At 45.5% G+C, this 21,472-nt stretch overlaps 1 protein-coding gene across 1 annotated transcript in view; it reads left to right on the forward strand.

The window, feature by feature from the left end:
• Nucleotides 1-21,190, forward strand: part of LOC140213980 (phospholipid-transporting ATPase ABCA3-like) — a 135,115-nt gene extending 113,925 nt beyond the window's left edge. Inside the window, exons 13-14 of the mRNA XM_072285182.1 lie at nt 4,178-4,391; nt 20,847-21,190. Coding sequence (XP_072141283.1) covers nt 4,178-4,391; nt 20,847-21,029 — 397 coding nt within the window. The 3' untranslated portion in view covers nt 21,030-21,190. The remainder of the gene's footprint in view (nt 1-4,177; nt 4,392-20,846) is intronic.
• Nucleotides 21,191-21,472: the final 282 nt, after the last annotated feature.

Below are 21,472 nucleotides of genomic sequence, written 5' to 3' on the forward strand. Positions count from 1 at the left end.
ACGACAGTTCAGCCCATCCTCCTCTACCATCGCAATCGGCAACTTGTACCATCGCCGACTTACAGAAAATGATTGCGCCCGACATGAAGTCCAAGCAGGCTCGTGAGCTCTACCGCGTTCTGTTTTCCTACCACGATATTTTTGACTTTAACGGTCGTCCTTAGGTCCAAACTACAGCTGGTAAACATCGCATTAATGCCGGCGATGCCCGTCCTATTCATCGCCGCCCGTATCGAGTATCACCGGCTGAACGTCAAGTTACTCACGCCGAAGTTCACAAAATGCTTGCCTTGAACATTATTTTACCGTCATGTAGTTAGTCCAAGGGCGTCACCTGTTGTACTGGTAAAAAGGAAGAATGGATCATGGCGCTTTTGCGTGGATTATCGGCACCTTAACAGGGTCACCAAAAAGGACGTGTATCCCCTACCTCGGATTGATGACGCCCTTGACTGCCTTCACCGCACTCGCTATTTCTCCTCTATTGACCTTCGCTCCGGCTACTGGCAGATTGCCGTGGACGATCTCGACCGCGAGAAGCCTGCTTTTGTAACACCCGAAGGTCTTTATCAATTCAAATTGATGCCATTCGGTCTATGTAACGGTCCTGCCACTTTCGTACGCATGATGGACTCCTTTCTTCACGGTTTCAAATGGTCCACGTGCCTGTGCTACTTGAACGACGTTATAGTATTCTCCCCAACGTTCGCTACGCACCTCGAGCGCCTCTCAGCAGTCGTGGACGTTTTTAGTCCAGCCGGTCTGCAACTCAACGCATCGAAATGCCAATTCGGCCGTCGCTAGATTACCGTCTTTGGACATCTCGTTGACGCGAACGCAGTGCAACCAGACCCAGGCAAAATCCATGTTGTTAGGCACTTCCCTGTTCCAAAGTGTGTCAAGGATGTGCGCAGCTTTATGGGCCTTTGCTCGTACTTCCGCCGCTTAGTGAAAAATTTCGCGGCCATAGCACGACCACTAACCGAGCTTTTGAAAAAAGACGCCCTTTTCCATCACTTATCGCCCCTTTCCAGGGGTGCGATAACGAGGCCTCTGCATTCTCGCTTCAAATCGACTTTCTCACAACGCCTCGCGTTCTGGCCCATTTCGATCCTTCTGCGCCTACCGAAGCCCGTACTGATGCCAGCGGTCAAGGAATTGGCACAGTACTGGCACAACGCCAGCGTGGCCACGAGCTTGTTATCGCTTACGCCAGCAGGCTCCTCTCGCCCGTGGAGCACAGTTATTCCATCTCTCAGCGTGAGTGTCTGGCCCTAGTTTGGGCGGTTGCGAAGTTCCGTCCATACTTATATGGCCGACCCTTTTCCTTTGTCACAGACCATCACGCGCTTTGATGGTTGTGCTCACTGAAAGATCCTACAAGAAGACTTGGTCGCTGGGCCTTACACCTCCAAAAATATTCGTGCTCTGTCCCCTACAAATCTGGCCGACTACACTATGACGCTGACTGCCTGTCTCGCTAACCGGTAGACGAGCCTGACGACGCCGACAGTGTACCGCCAACGGCATTTTCTCTCTGTCTGCCTTCGCTAACATTGCCGATGAGCAGTACCGAGACCTATCGCTGCGAGTACTCATCGAGCGTCTGCGCTCTACACCTACCGACGCATCCGTTCGCCGATATGTCCTCCAGGGCGGCCTTCTGTACCGAAGAAACTTCCTCCCTGACGGCTCTGATCTTCTTCTTGTCGTGCCAAAACATCTACGACAGACTATGCTCTTTGAGATGCATGACGCACCCACTGCAGGGCATCTTGGGGTGACACGCACGTACGACTGCGTCCGCCGCCGCTTCTATTGGCCTGGTCTCGCTCGCTCCGTCTGACGCTGTTGCTGCCTGTGATCCCTGCCAGCGTCAGTAAACACCTCAGGCGTTACCTGCCGGTCATCTCCGGCCGATCACCGTCCCTCTGTAACCATTCTTTCGTGTTGGATTAGACCTCCTCGGTCCCTTTCCCACGTCATCCTCTGGGAACAAATAGGTAGCCGTCGCAACTCATTACGCCACCCGATATGCTATCACGCGGGCTCTTCCTACCAGTTGCGCCACTTACGTCGCGGACTTTCTCTTGCGTGACATTATCTGACTTCATGGCACCCCGCGACAGCTGCTTACTGACCGTAATCGTAACTTCCTCTTGAAAGTTGTCGCCGACATTGTGCGTTCCTGCTCCATTCAACACAAGCTGACTACCTCATACCATCCTCAGACCAATGGCCTGACAGTGCGGTTAAACCGTACTCTTACCTACATGCTGTCGAAGCACGTTTCCAAGGACCACCACGACTGGGACATTGCCCTTCCTTAAGTAACATTTGCGTACAATTCTTCCCGGCACGACACCGCCTGTTTTCCATTTTATCTATTGTACGGTCGCGAACCGACCTTGCCCCTAGATATGGCACTTCCTCGTGCTGCGATCTCAACAAGCGAGTATGCGGGCGACGCCATCGCCCTCACTGACCATGGACGCCAACTTTACCGTACTCGACTGACGGCCTCGCAAACCACTCAGCAGCGTCAGTATAATGCCCGCCACCGTGACGTACAGTTTTCGCCTCGTGCGCTCGTGCTCCTGTGGTCGCCCTCTCGTCACGTCGGACTTTCAGAGAAGGTCCTTTCGCGATACACAGGGCCCTACTGCGTGCTGCACCAGGTGACGCCTGTGACGTACGAGATTGCTCCTGGGCGCTCCACCTCGTCCTGTACTCTGCCATCTAGTGGTATGGTGCACGTCAGTAGGCTCAAGGCCTACTACACTGCTTCCACGTCCGGCGTTTAGTCGCTCCGGGACGGCGCTCTTGCCGCCGGGGGAAGTGCAACTGAACAGTATTTGCGATGACAAAGATGCGAGCAGGTTGAAGACGACGACGACGACGACGATTAGAGGCTAGCGCGGGCTGTTGCCTCTTGGCCAAGTGCGGCGCATTGCCTTGTAAATATACTTGTATATAGCTTTTCGTTGCCTTCTTCCTACGTAACAATATATATATATCACAACAACACCAACATGAAACTGGGACTAAACAGCCGCGCTAAACGTAGCAGCATCCTTCTTCAATGCATAAAAACTGTACGGAGACTTCACCTGGCCCGCTATTACTTGTGCCTCAAGCGCTTGTGTGCAGTGGTCACAAAGGACGAATTAATACAATGTAAGGAGAAATAGCGTAGCTCTGATGTTTTAGGACAAGATCATCTGAAACGGGACTCCTACATAACTTGGCAGTATCCTGATATGACATTTTCGTAGATTTGTTACATAGCTGCCGCGTAGATCGATAACCAAAGGTCTTGACGCTGAATGGGTGCCGAGGTAAGGGAAGCACAGTCGCGGACAGTCGATAACTACAGATGGTTTGCATCGACGTTATTCTGGCCCATATTTTTGGGTATTAGACGTGGAGAAGCTGCGCAAACAAGAAACGTGACAGCACAATAGCGCGACAAGGGCGTCTTGCGGCGATCGACAAAATGATCACAATGACTCGCTGATAAAAGGTCACGTCAAAAAGCAAGGCAATGTGCAGGTGGTGATGTAGTTACGTTATCGTGGTCGCCATATTTGGCTACTAGCATTGGGAAAAATGGCGCCTCTGACGTCACGTGAGCGCTATCTATAGGTTGTATTATGATGAAATAAGGACATATGAAAGCATACTACGCTGCCAGCTGACACAAGACAGAGACAACTGAAAATCGCCGGGAGATCTTCAAGTGGTACGAGCAAATGGGCTCATACCACGATTTATCGCTGTCGTTCCATATCAACAACGTGACAATATCAACCTTGTCCGCTTGAAATGATATATTCTGTGCAGTTTACAGAATGGTGATGTAATTTCATCCGCCAGAGTTAAGGATGACATAAGTTTCATGCATGTAGTTTTTAATTAACTAATTCTTGGCAATTCTTTCTAAAAAGAGTTATAAGCTCTAAAATAAAATTTGACTAGCAGCAGTCAGTAGAGATGACCTTCCTTTCTCCAACACCGTTCATTTCATCAAATCGCATAAAGCCATAAAATAATTTTGCTTCGTATGTGTATGTGAAAAGAGAACATTGGAGTACGCCCCAAGCTGAAGCTTCCTTTAAATTCTAGCACATACCTTTAGTATAATACAGTGCTTCTCACCACTCTCGCCAATCTGTAGCATGGACGAATGCGAGTTTTCATGCGACCGGATCACCATCATGGTCAACGGCCAAGCGACGTGTCTGGGCACGCTGCAGCGGCTACGCGAAAAGTTCGGCCAGGGCTACCGACTCGAGTTCCTGCTCAAGCACACGGAGGCGGCAGACGCGCCCAATCTAAAGAAAGCTGTGGCAGAAGTCTTCCCCAATGTCCAGCTCAAGGACGACAACAAGGTATCCTGGTTTAAACGCTATTACGGTTGTTTTGGAACTCCATCCAATTTGCGCTGTCTCATGTATCCGTATATCATTGTACGTATTTCCGCTACTTTTATAGCGTTACCGTTCTTAAGAGTAATTCACGTACTTACGTACTTTTGGTAATCTATCTATCTATCTATCTATCTATCTATCTATCTATCTATCTATCTATCTATCTATCTATCTATCTATCTATCTATCTATCTATCTATCTATCTATCTATCTGTCTGTCTGTCTGTCTGTCTGTCTGTCTGTCTGTCTGTCTGTCTGTCTGTCTGTCTGTCTGTCTGTCTGTCTGTCTGTCTGTCTGTCTGTCTGTCTGTCTGTCTGTCTGTCTGTCTGTCTGTCTGTCTGTCTGTCTGTCTGTCTGTCTGTCTGTCTGTCTGTCTGTCTGTCTGTCTGTCTGTCTGTCTGTCTGTCTGTCTGTCTGTCTGTCTGTCTGTCTGTCTGTCTGTCTGTCTGTCTGTCTGTCTGTCTGTCTGTCTGTCTGTCTGTCTGTCTGTCTGTCTGTCTGTCTGTCTGTCTGTCTGTCTGTCTGTCTGTCTGTCTGTCTGTCTGTCTGTCTGTCTGTCTGTCTGTCTGTCTGTCTGTCTGTCTGTCTGTCTGTCTGTCTGTCTGTCTGTCTGTCTGTCTGTCTGTCTGTCTGTCTGTCTGTCTGTCTGTCTGTCTGTCTGTCTGTCTGTCTGTCTGTCTGTCTGTCTGTCTGTCTGTCTGTCTGTCTGTCTGTCTGTCTGTCTGTCTGTCTGTCTGTCTGTCTGTCTGTCTGTCTGTCTGTCTGTCTGTCTGTCTGTCTGTCTGTCCGTCCGTCCGTCCGTCCGTCCGTCCGTCCGTCCGTCCGTCCGTCCGTCCGTCCGTCCGTCCGTCCGTCCGTCCGTCCGTCCGTCCGTCCGTCCGTCCGTCCGTCCGTCCGTCCGTCCGTCCGTCCGTCCGTCCGTCCGTCCGTCCGTCCGTCCGTCCGTCCGTCCGTCCGTCCGTCCGTCCGTCCGTCCGACCGACCGACCGACCGACCGACCGACCGACCGACCGACCGACCGACCGACCGACCGACCGACCGACCGACCGACCGACCGACCGACCGACCGACTTTTCTGGATACCTGAGACATTGGGTAGTCCCTTGTTGAATAGACAGCGCTTTGGGCAGCTATGGGGTTCGAAAGCAACCGTCGGACAAACTTGCGTCACTGAGTACGCTGTAATGTGCATATGCCATTCTTCAACGAACCTCTTTCACGCCAACATGGGTCCCTGTAGATGCGGGACTGGGTATGTACCGACGTTGAATGAAGTTCTTTGCGGCCAGCCTGGAGCGCTGGGCATATGCCTGTAGGTATGCGCCGCTCCTAGTCTACCCAGGGGCATAGATAGCGTGGAAACAGCAGCACAGAAAGATGGATGGATAGATAGATAGATAGATAGATAGATAGATAGATAGATAGATAGATAGATAGATAGATAGATAGATAGATAGATAGATAGATAGATAGATAGATAGATAGATAGATAGATTGTTAGTGCAGTGAAATTGTGTGAACACCATAACAATGCTAATGAAAAACGAAATACATCGTCAATCCTTTTCAAAGGATGGATGCACCGTCAATTATCGTTTTTTGATCTTTCGCACGAAACAGATCTCCTTAGCTGGTGGCTATACCACTCAGACGTTAATGCAGAGAAGCTTCATTGCCTTTTGTTACAAAGGAGGGAGTCGGGGCTAAGGACTGAAAGGCCTGACGGATGTGTCGGCCCTCCTTCACAATTTACAATCATAGATCACAACAGAAGTTACCATGGTAAGATAAATGACAAACGTAACATTCACAAGAGAACTGCAAGTGGTAATTAGGAGCAGCTTAGAAACGGAAAGTTTCAGAACAAACATACTGATGATGCTCGTTCAGTTTACAGATGAAGGCTGGCAGAGATGTCACATATTGAAATTTATTTTACCTCGTAAATACACTGACGCATGTAAGCGGTGGGGATTACAGGATAAAATCTACATAACGGTAGCTTGAGTAGCCCCACCTCCCCGTGAACAGGCAGTAACATGTCAAGATATTCGTCGCACATATTCGTCGGATAATTATCGCAGGCTTCTGTTTGAGTTCTTATAAATTGTTTCTTTCCTGATTTTCTTTTCCCCCCTTAAGTAGTTACTCACAGCAGGATTCTTTCCATTGACGCCACCTATGAGATTATTTAATCCTCTCTGACTTCCACTTGAGGTTTTTATTGCTGTGTTGCTCACCGTACCGGCCGCATACTTGCTTGTAAGCTTTCCAGTTCTTTTGCTCCAGTGTGAATCAATGTTTTTCGGTACGAATATCTTAACACTCTCCCAGCCCATTTACTTTCTTCCATGTTTTTATTGCTGTGTTGCTCACCGTACCGGCCGCATACTTGCTTGTAAGCTTTCCAGTTCTTTTGCTCCAGTGTGAATCAATGTTTTTCGGTACGAATATCTTAACACTCTCCCAGCCCATTTACTTTCTTCCATGTTTTATTGCTGTGTTGCTCACCGTACCAGCCGCATACTTGCTTGTAAGCTTTCCAGTTCTTTTGCTCCAGTGTGAATCAATGTTTTTCGGTACGAATATCTTAACACTCTCCCAGCCCAATTACTTTCTTCCATATTCCTCAGTCGCTCTTCATAATTTATTTATTGTTGGACGTGTATGAACTAGCGCCCCAAGGGACCGCGGCACGAAGCTAGTGAGTTTTCAATAAAACGAGCGGGTTTCTGGCGAATAATTAATGCTGCAGGTCGACTACTGAAAAAGGCAGGTGACAACCATGTTCTAGACGACAATCCACACGAGAGAAATGGCGTGATCGCGCTGTGGAAAGCAAGAATTTTGCTATCAGAGTGGTTGAAGATTAAGCAATGGACGGCTATGGAACCGACTAAAATTTGTACTCGATTTTTTAGACAAGAACGGCAGCTGTGATAGAAGCATGGCTGCTACTGTAATAGCCGCTACAGCGTATGTTGTGCGGAAACTCAGTTTCCGGTTAGTGTCTATCTCGACTCTCTACACTGAGCGCAACACGGTTCCCACAGACGATTTTTGAAACACAGTGGTGCAAATTCACGTGGTCTCTATAGAAACCCGAACCTCTAATTGCGGTACTGTTTGAAGCCGTTGTTGAGTCGTTCAATCGCCGGCACCTATCATTCCGCTTCATGCTAGCAGCGGTTCGATGTCGTGCTGCCTGTCGTTTTCGTTTTAGCGGCACGTACGACTGAGTTCGATAGTCTCCCACCAGATGGCCGAAACACAAGACTGAACATTCGGGCTTGGTTTTTCCAGGAGTGCTCTTGAAATAATATGTTTTTATTTTTAAAACGTAGCAATGGGTTGCTCGTTTGTTAAGTCGCCGCTTTTAATATCAGACTTTATACCTTGCACAACATGATAACAAGCATGCGCATGTCCTTGTATTAGGTTAAAAAAATTATCCTCCTTTGTAGCATGGACATGCTCAGGAATTCTGGACTTTGTACCTTCACCCTTCCATGGAACTTCACGGCAATGCACATGCTTAAGTGAATGGGCAAAATTTTGGGAAATTCTATTTAAATATATCGACCGAGTATCAACAAGCTTCAATGACTGCGCCGAGAGGCTAATCCCCTCTAGCAACATCTGTATTTATGGAACTTAGTCGGAACATTGGTGGTGCGTTAAAGCCGTGTTTCGTTCAAGAATGGGCGGTTGTTTCGTAGCACAGGAGCAAATGGTTCTGCATCCTTCGGGCAGTGGGCACATTTGCTTGAATAAGCGCCAAATTTAAGCCGTAAAGCGATTTATTATAACATGAGTTTGAACGGTAATCGCAGAGTAAGTGTCATTCGGTCTGTTTGCACCCGCATGTTTTTTTGAGGCAGCAGGGGAGGAGACGTAGTCTGCATGCGCGTGCACTTGTATTTGCGTGAGCGCGCATGTTTGTGTCTCCGTATTTGAATCTGCGCATGCCCTAGTGCGTGTGTACGTGTGCGAGCATACGTGCCTTTGTGTGTGCGTACAGTTCCGTGTACATACGTGCGTACATTTTTCTGCGTATGTGCAGGCGTGGGCGCGTGTAAATGTGTATGCGGGCGAATATTTGTCGTATCTCTCTCTCTCTCTCTCTCTGTGTACACGTGCCCCTGTTTGTGAGTATGCGCTAGCTAGCGAGGGAGTGAGCTTTACCTGCTTATAGCTACTCTCGGCAATGAATAGGATATAGAGCTAATTTAAATATGTAAATCTACGAGACAAGAACTAATCACATTGTATTTGTAGTATTATATCTTTCTGAAATCGAAATGAACGCAACAAAAAGCCTGAGCCGTCAATATCGATGCCGCTGATTTTATCACGATGGCACCGTCATAAATAGCACGGCTCCCTGGGCAGCTGCCGAGCTGTTAAATTTCATCATCTTTCTTCCCACGGCGGAAGCGCATTGTCTTGATACCAGCGACGCGCTAAATCTGCACCATCATTGCGTCGTGCATCGCTTCAGCAAGCAAGCTTTCGGTGGCACATGTTCGCTGCTATATTGACAGAAAAACTTTCGCCTACTTGCCTTTGAAAAACAGCGTCAATAAATATCGCAAGCCGGCAGGCCACAAGGAACATTCTCACAGAGCCACACTTTTGATGACATCACAAAAGCCTAGGTGCGATCAGGTTCACTTTACTGGTTTGCAAGGATTGACTGACTGTTGGTTCATTATCACAGAAAGAACAGCGCTTCAAGTTGTTAGCGCAGTGTATGTGTCATTCGTCTTCTGTGTCCCTTCCTGAAGCGCTGTTATTTCTGTGAGCGTACAGAAGCACTTTTTCTGCATTAGTTACACTTTCAGAGAGCGTTTAATTGCAAAACATTTGTTCGGATAGCACTTACAGAAAAATCTCCAATCAAAATTTTTTTTTGCTCAGCTAGATAAACTCGAGGGCGGGCTCCAAACTACTCACTAGCTTTAGCCACCTAAGATGAATAATTGAAATGTTAATTAACGTAGCTTCGTTCATTATGCAGATAACTTCTCAACTTACTCCGTATCTAGAGGTTACCAATCTGAACACTCGAATGATGAAACGATGGATGGATGGAAAAACTTTATTGAGGGGCATCGGCCCGTGCACTAGCACGGGGGCGGAGGGCCGCACACACATCGGGACACAAAGGCCTAGCTTCTCCACCACGTCGCAGGCCCGTTGGACTGCCCATAGTTGGGCTTCAAAATTTGGACGGCGTAGGGCAGTCCACCCTTTCACTACGTAGCACATTCATCGCATCGTAGCCCGGGGCACCGCCAGTTCATGTGTTCTAAGTTGGCAAAGTCTGAGCAAAGCGCGCAAGTATGTGACGTTTGAATTTCGGCATAGATCCGGTCTAACAGTGCAGGGTTAGGGCATGCCCACACTTGCAAGAGTCAGAGTGTCAATGCCTGAGGCCTGTTCACTTTACTGTGCGTTATTTCCTTCCAGTGCAAGCTCGCCTTATAATGAGTTAGATTCGTAACTCACTCTTTGGGAAGTTATATTGAGTCAATTTTTATTGAGTCAATACTGGGAACTGGACTAGATCATTTTTTGCGTGGGATGTGTTTACACACTTAACGCAATAATTAATTATTCATAGCTTAAATTTTATTTTAGGACGTTGGAAAAGACAGCAACCTTATAACAGCAGGAGGCCTTAGGAATCAATAAAATTTAAATGCTTATTAGTCGGCTTTCACCTCATGGAAAGGTAGGAAATATCAATTAAAGATATCCTTATTATAATTAAAAGCATACCCGCTTGAAAACGTTTCATCTAATTTCCCCCCTTTGCAAGCTGATACCGACTTGATGGTGGTTCGCATTGTGGGCCCTTGACATATGCCCAACCGCCGAACAAAGGGTTATACCAAACAGAATGTGCAAGCGCGACTAAACGAGGACCTAGAATGAAACAGACACCCAGAGACAGTGCTAACATAGTTAAAACACGTTGGTGGTTTTGAATCCATGATCGGCGTATCTGCTTCTTTCTACGTCGCCGTTTAGTCGCATTTATACAGTATATCATGAATTCAAACCAACTAGCCCACCAACGTATTTTATCGCGAATGTTTTATTACGGGCAGGCGTGTTACCCTCGTGCCCTTCACTACAGTTCACAACCACGCGTGAGACGAAAGTGCTGCGTAAAGAGCGCCATTAGCACGTGGTCGCGGGATCGCATCCCGGCCACGGTGGACGCGTTTCGATGGGGGCGAAATGCAAAAGCGCCCAAGTACATAGATTTAGGTGCATGTTAAAGAACCCCCGGTGGTCCAAATTTCCGGAGTCCGCTACTACGCCGTGCCTCATAATGCGATTGTGGCTTTAGCACGTACAGCCGCATAATTCTGCACAACACTTCTGCCGCGATGCGATGTGCCCTGTGGGGCAATGACAATGCTCAACGTTCTAGTAGGTAATAAACAAAGGTGCGCAACAACGCCCCACGCAAACACGTCCCGCGGTATGTTCTGTGTACCACGCAAACATCAGCGGTACACGAGAAGTAACGTTTATCATAAACTCACTACTCTCCTATTGTATAAAACGCTGAAGAAATTAAACATTCGCAGTCACCATCACTGCTAAATATGCTCAATATAAGCAAACTGCATAACCAGCTTCGCTTACATCGATTTCCGCAGTACGTGGAATCCGCATAATCTTCTACACTGGGAAGTTATATGATTAACGATTGCGCTCACTAATGCAACAGTTATAGTCGAAGTTGGAAAAAGTGGTTGTCAACGGTAAATTTGATTCAATGGCTTCAATCCATTGGCCGTTGCCTGATTGCTGACTTCCTTGGGAATGTAGTCGTCAAAATGGCTTCAATTCATAGTGAATTCAAGAAGTTGATGAACGGCAAAAATACAGAGGCTTGCAGAGGGCCTCACAAAATAAAAGTTTTGAGCAGCATACTCAGGGGGCCGCGGTTTGGTTTCAACGTCTACGAAAAATCTCTCTAAAATATGAGCAGAGGTCGACAGAAATGCCGGTACCTTCGGAAAGGTGAAACCGATGGAAATCTCAGGAAAGCACCAAGTTAAGCATTAGGATAACTTGAATTTAAGAAGGACATAACGTACGTTGGCCCTGTGGCCAAATTTTGGGAGAAATAAATTTGCTCTTGAAAGAGTTCAACTGAAACCCGATTGCACGAAATGAGGCGAGAATGAAGGGAGGTGCAATAGGTCCTAAAAATACTGGAAGATATATATAGCGTCTCCACAGCCACCGTAGTGCTCCATGAAGCAAGCAACAAAATCGCAATAAAGAAAGGCGCCAGGCAGGGAGATACGATCTCTTCAATGCTATTCACAACGTGTTTACAGGAGGCATTCAGAGACCTGGAATGGGAAGAATTGGGGAAAAGAGTCAATGAAGAATACCTCAGTAACTTGCGATTCGCTGATGATATTGCCTTGCTGAGTAACTCAAGGGACCAATTGCGATGGACGGTCACTGTCCTGGAGAGGCAAACAGAAGGGTGGGTCTAAGAATTATTCTGCAGAAAACTAAAGTAATGTTTAACAGTCTCGGAAGAGAACAGCAATTTACGATAGGTAGCGAGGCACTTGAAGTGGTAAGGGAATACATCAACTTGGGACAGGTAGTGACCGCGGATGCGGATCATGAGAGTGAAATAAACCGAACAATAAGAATTGGCTGGGCGGCGTTTGGCAGGCATTCTCAGATCATGAACAGCAGGTTGCCATTATCCCTCAAGAGAAAGGTGCGTATAAAAGCTGTGTATTACCAGTACTCAACTTCTACTTAAATTGAATACGACGCAACGAGCTATGGAAAGAAGAATGATGGGTGTAACGTTAAGGGATAAGAAAAGAGCAGATTGGGTGAGGGAACGAACGCGTGGTAATGACATCTTAGTTGAAATCAAGCAAAAGAAATGGGCATGGGCAGGACATGTAATGAGGCGGGAAGATAACCGATGGTGATTAAGGGTTACGGACTGGATTCCAAAGGAAGGGAAGCGTAGCAGGGGGCGGCAGAAAGTTAGGTGGCCGGATGAGAAGTTGCAGGAATAACAGGGCCACAATTGGTACATGACCGGGGTAGTTGAATAAATATGGGAGAGGCCTTTGCCCTGCAGTGGGCGTAACCTGGCTGATGATGGTAATGGCATTAGGTCCTAAGGCCGATGCTAGCGCCCGGCAACTCCCAGGCGACTTCACAAAAAAGTGAGATGTTTAGTTTGAGGCATGGGTATGAAATTTCCGACGCGGACTCCATCACATCATTTGCAATTCACTCTAGGGTGTCATTATTCAAAGGCTGATACCGATTTTCGCGCAATAGGGATGCATGTGCCGACTGTCCCCTTCCTCGAACTGCAAAAATTCCTTAATGGTGTCCTCGACAGTCGCACAACCCCTGAATGAAAGTAAGAGTAAAGAGTTGTGCGCGATGCTTTTGAGTACGTGAGCAGCCTTTTTGGCGTCCGATATGTGCTAGTCTGCAATGCGGCTATATGATAGAAGCAGAACGGCCACATGGTAGACAATATCAAGGACAGACTAATACTGCATGTATTACTGCACAATAGTCATAAGCAGTGGTTATCTCGCACACACAGGGATAACCGTGACGGCACAGTGCTTTGACAACTAAAGTAATCTATATTTCATGTCCAAAGGTGTACCTGGCCCGATGACCAGTAAATGTGACGTGATGCTGTGAGCACCTCCGGCCATAGCATGCTAATGGATGACGACACAGAAACAGTTCGCACAATTATTATGTCACACCTTTTACCCCAAGGTGCAAAACCAAGTTGTTATGCATCCATCGGAATATCAAAGCAGATATTTTCTCGATTTGCCGCTGCTACGGTAGCCCATCAATGCGGAAAGCAAAACCGCTATAGAAATATACGGGGTTTCTTATCGAAACCCACAGGTGAAAATGAAAAGCCGTGCACGTCGGCGTCTCTCGTAGACGTTGCGCGACGTTGAGAAATCTTTAGCTCGGGCCTCCTATCTAAATACATGGAAATTGAGAAATCGTTTTGCTCGGCAAGCACAGCACCATATTCGATGAGGTTTGTCGCATCTAAAATAAACATTTAATGTATAGTTACTATTTGTTGTAAATTCTTTTTCATATCGTCACATTTCTTGTAAAAATGGGTAAAAATCTAATATTTTCAGAAAACGGCACTATCTGTACCTCAGCAATCAAAAAAGATCTCACAATTTCTTCAATTGCACCTAAAGGTACATCTGAAGCGGACGAAAATTGGTACATTGTAGATGTCTCTCAGAAATACCACCAATTTGTAAAAAGAACTTTTGCGAAAGCCTTGTAAACAACGTAACAAACTCACCTAAGATATGAATCTACATATCAACTTTGCCCGCTTTCGATGCTCTCATGGATGCAGTTAACCGAACTGGGATACCCATTCTGGGTATCCAATTTATAAGCTTCGTGGTTCGATTTTTTTTTCAATCGTCGCAATTTTTTTAGGTTCCTTTTAAAACATGCAGAACTAATTAAAAAAATGCCGCTTCCAACAGTCGCTAGAGTTTAACATCCTCTTTCAAATGCAACAAATTTCATTAAAGCCGGCCCAGTGGTTATTCCAGAAAAGCGTTTCTGTGTTTTACCTGTATTTGAATGGGCGACATCGGAGTTAGGCTCGAGCTAAAGCTGCTGCGACGTACTTACGACGATTATCCGAGCCAGTTCACTCCACAGCATTAAAACAAAAAAAAAAAAAGAAGAAACAACCGTGGCTGCCTTTCAGGAAGTGTCTGGAAAGCCGGGGGTCAATCACCGCTGAGTTTACTTCGTCGCGAGTAAACGTTCGTAGCATGATAAGTCATTTCCAGCCGACGAGCGGCTACGCTTTATCAAGAACACCGATAACGCTGGTGGTACAAGCTCTGCGAGGAAGTTAAGTGCGCAGGGATAGCTTTTAATTCTTTGATTATTTTCTATGGACGTCATCGTACGTACGTCACCGCGGGATGTACGAAAGGTTTAAGCTCACTGCGCCACGTTGTGGCGATCACGCGAACTAAACCTTGAAGTTTGAAAAAGCTGGATACGCGGACAGTCAGGACGATAAGATCGCTCGTTTGGCTGCAGGTTTACAGAAGAGTAACGAGGCGTATATGCAACAGTATGGTAGTAACTAGGCTCCTGGAGGTAGTTACGCTGCATTCGTAATGGTGGCCCCAAGTGTTAGTGTTCCACACCTGTTCCAGCTATGGGCAGAGGAGCACGTGTGAGACGGTAAAACTGCTGAGCGTCTCAGAAACATATGTCGTTGGTCATTTGTACGCGTCGACTCTGCTCCACCCGCATGGCCTGCCTGATAGTCGACGCGACATCGAGTGATGGGCAGTCCCTTACGCTGGCAACAGTTGTAACGTTTGGAAGCGGGCGAAATTCTGATCTGGTGCTTCGCGACTTGTGGGGCTCGAAGGTGCGTCAGTGCCGTATTACGTCGGCGACTGAGTTGAGGGTCTCCTTGCTAATGAGTAAGTTGCAAACATCTTTGGCGATTACTTGACATTTATGGCTTTAACATTTATGGCTTTAGGGGAACTTTCCTGAACTTAATTAGAAGTTATTTGCAGTACAGGTATCAGACCGTTGTCGTAGGTAACAACTGTTCAAATAATTTGCCTATATTCGCTGGAGTTCCTCAAGGAAGCATACTAGGACCACTATTGTTTAACCTGTATATAAATGACATAACTAATATCAATACCAACGCCCAATTTGTTATCTATGCCGACGACACTAGTTTGTTCATAACTTCTAAGGACGTGAAAGAATTACTATGTGTTGCTAATGATACACTAGCCCAAATAAACAAGTGGAGCTTATTCAACTCATTAACTATTAATACTACCAAAACAAAAGGCGTGCTTTTCCAGCCAAAAAACAAGAGGCACAGTATTGACGGACATTTAAAAATAGGCACATCTTTCATAGACATAGTACCATCGGTTAAAAGCTTAGGTGTCATATTCCAAGAGAATATGCTGTGGAATGACCATGTCAACATTATTGCTAACAAACTTGCACGTGTTGTTGGAATACTAATAAGATTACGCTTCCTTTTACCATTAAGAGTGAAGCTCTTACTTTATGATTCTCTTTTCTTATCTCATGTTAACTATTGTCCCCTCGTATGGGGCAACACGACTAGCAGTAACATCAACATTCTATATTTATTGCAAAAGAAAGCCATCCGTGCAATTTCAAACTCTTCATACGATGCGCATACTGATGCTCTTTTTTGTCAAATAGATATAGCGCCGATAAAATCGGTCTACAATACAATTTTGCTGAAACGCTTTTTTACGGAAAGAAAAGGTAGCACTCATTTTCTTGTGCACTTGTCAAGGCTAACACTAAATACAAGCAGTTTCAGTACACGTCACAGAGAAACTTGGCATATTCCGCACTCAAGAACTAACTACGGGAATCAAATGCTGCGCCATGAACTACCATCTCTAATTAACTCTTTTCATTAATCACCCTACTTATTATCATTTCAATTGGGTGGCCAAACTTGCCACTCATATTGGCAATCACGTGAATGCTTAGTGTTTTTCTTTGTGTTTTGTTCTGATGTATACGTGTCCTAAGCTGTAATTGCACAGTGACCTATTTAGTTTTGTATTTCTGTGAATGTTACCCGTAAATGAAAAGGGATTCTTAATGTCTGCATTTTGTTGTTTTCCTGTTCGTGTTTTTCGTAACTTGTATGACAATACTATATCTGCATTCATGTCAATTTTTTCGCCGCAGTGCGAAGTAACTTTGTATAAATAGTCCCATTTATCCACATATTGTTTATATTTTTTATTGTTCATCTTGTACTTGTGCACGCATTGCTACGTGATGCCAAGGAAACCAATAAGGGACTCAGACCTAGTCAAGCCGATTTTTTGGCTTTTTGTCTGTGCCCCTGCTATCTGTACTTTGTATAGATACAAATAAAGTTCAAAGTTCAGGTGTCCTGAACTTTGTCCTTCTCTGATATTGCATGTTTGCAGGGATTCACTATGACTTCTATATACATGGTGCTCCTGTCGCCTGCAACTTGCGCTCTTTGATGGAGCGTCTGCTTTGTTTCCTTCTTCGTGGCGGAATCCTCCAAAGCGCTCCTTATTTTGGACGCGAAGCAATCCCACGTTTTAAGCGTATATTCGTGGTAATGGAACCTCACGAGCGTCGCGGCCCTTCAGAGAAACAAAGTTTGAGAGCGGATTTACTCCGTCCCCATGGTAGTTGTTGCTCACCCGTTTAAAGTGGTTGTGACACTCGTCCACATCCTTTCCGGATTTTACTCCGAAAGTGAAGGCCTCGATCAGGTGCTGGCTTTTCCTTGAAGTAGCTGCCGCTGAAAATAGTAACGAAGAGTCCGCAAGAGCTCTTACAGTCCGGGTTCTGTCTTCACCGCGTCCCATAACAACCACCAGCGGTAATGCAGGTAGTTGAGCAAGGCGGTGGCTTCGGCGAAGATCAGGTGGATGATGAGCCGTGCAGTGTGGTCAGGTTATCCAGCCGCCACCAAAACGGTGCTGGATTACGCGTGGCAGTTTACAGATGAAACTAAGCAAGGTTGATATATCGGGTAGATAGCCGTTTAAATCCAGTCGCTCGCCTCAGAGACAATCGTCTTTTTTTGTTCAACCTTTTTTTTTCTCGCAGCATTACATTACTATCGTACTATGAAAAGCACAAATTTGAAGCAATTTATTAGAGTTTAGCTGTGTTCCTTTCCACTTTAATAACAGTTGCGACAAAGCGAAATTTTATCCTTTCTCTGCTATAGTACGAAATTTAGTGACCACTAGCATTTCTGACCGGAGAAGATATTCGTTAGGCATCGTGTGGTCTTGAGTCTATACCTTATTGGGGCTAATTAAGTGCAGCAAGCGAAAATAGAAGACCTGATTCGCGTAATGCAACTCATACGAGCTATATAGTGGCTGCGTGGAAAAATATTTTCGTCTGCAATAATAACCATGCATGACGGTGCCTTGAAGCTCTCTAGTGGAGAATGAGCAGTTTCTGTTGTTTGTTAGTAGTCGTGGTTTCCCCACTAACATGCAATAAGATAAATGATGTAATTAAGGGCATGATACATCTGCAACATCACTTCCAGTGGTGCCAGATTGGCTACTTTGCAGAGACAGCCAAAGCTTTTATCAGATACAGAGGCAAATTTTTTTACGTGTGTGTGTTCCAGTAACGCTTTGGTGATACCAAATACGAAAAATATCAATCAAGGCAACCATGTACATTTAGAGCTCTGGAAGTGATTACCAGTAGCACACAAAATCAATAGTATTGTTGGACCTAGAAATAACGTACCTAATTTGTTTTCAATAAAGTAAAGAAAAATGTATTTTATTGGAACGTGAATGCCAAATTACCGGTGTGCTTTTTTACCACAGCCTCTGTTCGCTTCATCAGCATACTTAACTAGGCATGTGTGATGTTCGGTGTACCTGGTTAATGGTCAGATACCACGGGGTTTATTCATCATTTTCACTCTAAGCATACATGGTTATCTGAGACGTATGTGTCCGTACGCCAACGTACGATGCTCGGTATCCCCGCTTTATTCTTTAATAGATAACTCGTCACTGGTATCGTAAGCTGGCATTATGTGCTTGAGCGGTTATGTTCTATACCCTTGTTACAGGCCAAGCACCGTGGTTTTATTATAAAATCTATCTCTCAGAACCGCCATGCTTATCTGGCGCGTATCTATCCGGTCTGTAATGTCCACAGTGCCTGATAAGAGCGATGTACCATGATGGCAAGGATGATAGTCTTTGTGTACCTCTTCGTACAATTTACACAATGACAGAAATCTTCTCCTAAAGCAACAGTGGGGCCTACACGCAGCATCCCCTCAACATTATCGCACACAGCGCTTTCCTGAACTCACTTTAGGCCAAGCTGCCATACATCGCGTCAGTCGCACATAGGGAATGGTAAGTCTGAAAAGTGGCACGCGTCTGACATGATTGCGCATTACCGAACGGAATACGCGTTTGTCATATAATGAAGGACATTTTCTGTAAATTAATCCGCTAGGCCGTAATGTGGCTCAAGCCTCTTTCAAGAAGCAGAGTCCTTAATGTGTAGGTAGCCAGTTTTTCATTTCACTTTGGGCATTTTTCATGTACCAATTTGATTTTTTCTCTGTAAGCCATTACCATTTGTAATGCTAAATTCTCGCAAGTGATCCTGCAAAGCGCCCAAGTCGTGCGTCCACATAAGAACATTCTTACGCAGTAATTTTATTTGTAGGCGCAGATAGCACGACATTGTGATGTTGGACACTACATAAGCAGAAGGCATTCGGCTGCTGGTATTAGCACTATGAACAAAAAAGCTTTGTGAATTTCGCCGTGGCTGCGATAAGCCTGCGTGACAGCATGTATGCATGCTTGACAGGTCGCACATGTGCTTTCATCTATTGTAGATTGTTGTAGTTGTAGATTTCTGTTTGATAGCTTTTAACTGCCACTTTATTCCTCGTGATAACCGTTGGTTGGTATGTGCAGAAGTTGAGATATATCTCTACTTCTACAAAAATGAGTAACAATGTATGAGGATATGTCTATCTCGAGGCATAATGCTATGAGATTACATGTCAGGGTAAACATATGAAGGTATAGTGCCATATACACGCTTATCAAAAACAATCTATGTGGAAACTGATATCCTGAGGCTCCCAGAGCAAATGCTACCTCATGTTATGTCTCATGGCTTTTTATACAAGATGTACCAAGTGTACAGACAGATGATTTTTTCTACGCAGGTAAAAAAAGCGCAGGTTCTTTGGAGTATTGCTGAAAACTGCCAGTAATTTTCCATTTCTGGCATCTAGTTAGGTGCTTAAATATGATGATGGAACTTTCCATTTCCGGTCATAATTAAAGAACATGAAATGCGGGAGTGTAGAGCTGCGTAATGGCCGTCGAAACAAGGCAAATGAGGGCTCGAGCATGGCAATGATAACATCACTCTTGTTGTATCCAAGGTGCGCCAGCAACTCCTAGCGATTATCGTGTATCAACATCAAACAAATGTACCAAACTAACTTTGCTGAGCGGCAAGCTTTAAAGGATTCGCTTGTTTTCCTGTTCAGACTGTTTTATGGTTTAAGATCAATCGCTTCTTCTGTTTATCCGGCTGTTTGTTTACCGGCAATGAATCGCTAGATTTCCTGTTCAGAGTGTTTGATCGCCGGATGTGTATAGCTTGCTTTCCTTTTCAGACTTTTTGATGGCCTGCGATCAGTCGTTTTCTTGCTTAATCACACGGTTTCCTGGCCTGATATGAATCGCTTGCTTTCGTATTCAGGTTGTTTGATGGCCTGAGATGAAGTGTTTGCTTTCCTGTTTAGGCTGTCTGATTGCGTGAGATGAATCACTTGATATCATATACAGACTGTTTGATGACCTGAGATGAATCGCTTGCTTTTCTATTCAGAATGTTTGATGGCCTGAAGTGAATGGTTTGCTTTCAAACTCAAACTTTTTGATAGCGCAATGACCGCGGAAAACTTGCTGTAGGCTTGAAGCGAAAGATATGAGCGTAGATGTTCTCCACATCCGTCACTGTGCCAAGCAGTCGGACCGCGTTTGGCAGTCTCCTTGGTTTCTTGGAGCAGACAATGGAATGTGGAATGGGTTGTAGAATCACGTGTAATGGGTTCGCATTTACAAAGAGGAGGAAGACAAAAGCAGAAAATAAGTCATAATTAGCACTCAGTGTTGAAAACAACATGTTTAGGTTTTCTCTTCTCCGGCTATGCTAACACATGTGAATAGGTGGAATTCTTTAGAAGCGCTCGCTATTTTGCTCGCTCCGTAGCTTTCTGCAAATTGTCACAGAAAGCTGCCCGCGAATATAGAATCCGGTGCTCGCGGTTACGTCCTATTTGTCGTGTGTAGTGGGCATGTGTACCTTGCAAAAAACGCACTATTTTAACGTTTCGAGTGATTAGCAGCAACTACTCGATTGACGTCTTGACAACTTGAACAACAGGTAATGAGTATGGTGCCTAATTTTAATTACTTCATTGACTGTGACCAACTAAACAACGTCAAATGGGGGGTTTTCATCAAAATTTTGAAGAACATTCACTTGGTAGTATTCGTGTAGAACAATCCGTCTTTATCTTTTTTTTTAACATTGTGTTGCATAACACCGACACCTTGTATGTGATCACGCAGGTGTTTTACGAAATTATCGCCCATCGTAGTTAAGAGCCTATCGTTTTTCTTACTATGGCAATGTTAAATTTCTGTTTCATTTTTGTGCGTGGTGCCTGCACGTGGTACGTGAACGGCTGTTTTTTTTTGCCGTCCAGAATCTGCTCGGCTACCAACTGATGGAGCGAATACCTTGGAGCGAGCTGTTCACCAAGGTGGGGCAACTCCAGCAAAATTTCCCCCTTGAACACGTCCTGGTCGGGGAGAACACCCTCGAAGACATCTTCTTGAACTTTGCCAGATTGCAGGGATCTCCCTCTCTTCCTGGCGGTTTCGTTTAACTAGACGTTGGTAAGAGAGTGTTGAGCAGCAGGGCGACGTCCAGCGTTCAGACACAACGCCGGCTGCTGCAAGTTGCTTCGCGAGGCATGCAATAAAGGCCTTTCTGACATGGAACGCTTGGAGTTCGATAATTTTTTGCACTGCTTATGAACACTGGTCATGAAAGGCTGATCGAAACATAGAATGATAAAATAACGAATAAAAAAGTGAAAGGAGTCTAGGCGTTAAAGGACGCAAAGATAAAAAGTAATTTGGGATGCGTTAGCGTATTACCTTTCCACATCAACAGTCTGGTCATGCCTACCACAAGAAGATGCAGCAGGAAGGAAGCAAGGACGAAAGTCAGGTGGTGACGCCGCCTTGGAACTCTCGCACCCGCACGTCGTGACGTCACAGATTTTGACAATGTCCGTTGCGGCCTAGTAAAACTTTCATCGGTTAG

Source organism: Dermacentor andersoni, chromosome 11, assembly GCF_023375885.2.
Source record: "Dermacentor andersoni chromosome 11, qqDerAnde1_hic_scaffold, whole genome shotgun sequence".
NCBI lineage: Eukaryota > Metazoa > Arthropoda > Arachnida > Ixodida > Ixodidae > Dermacentor > Dermacentor andersoni.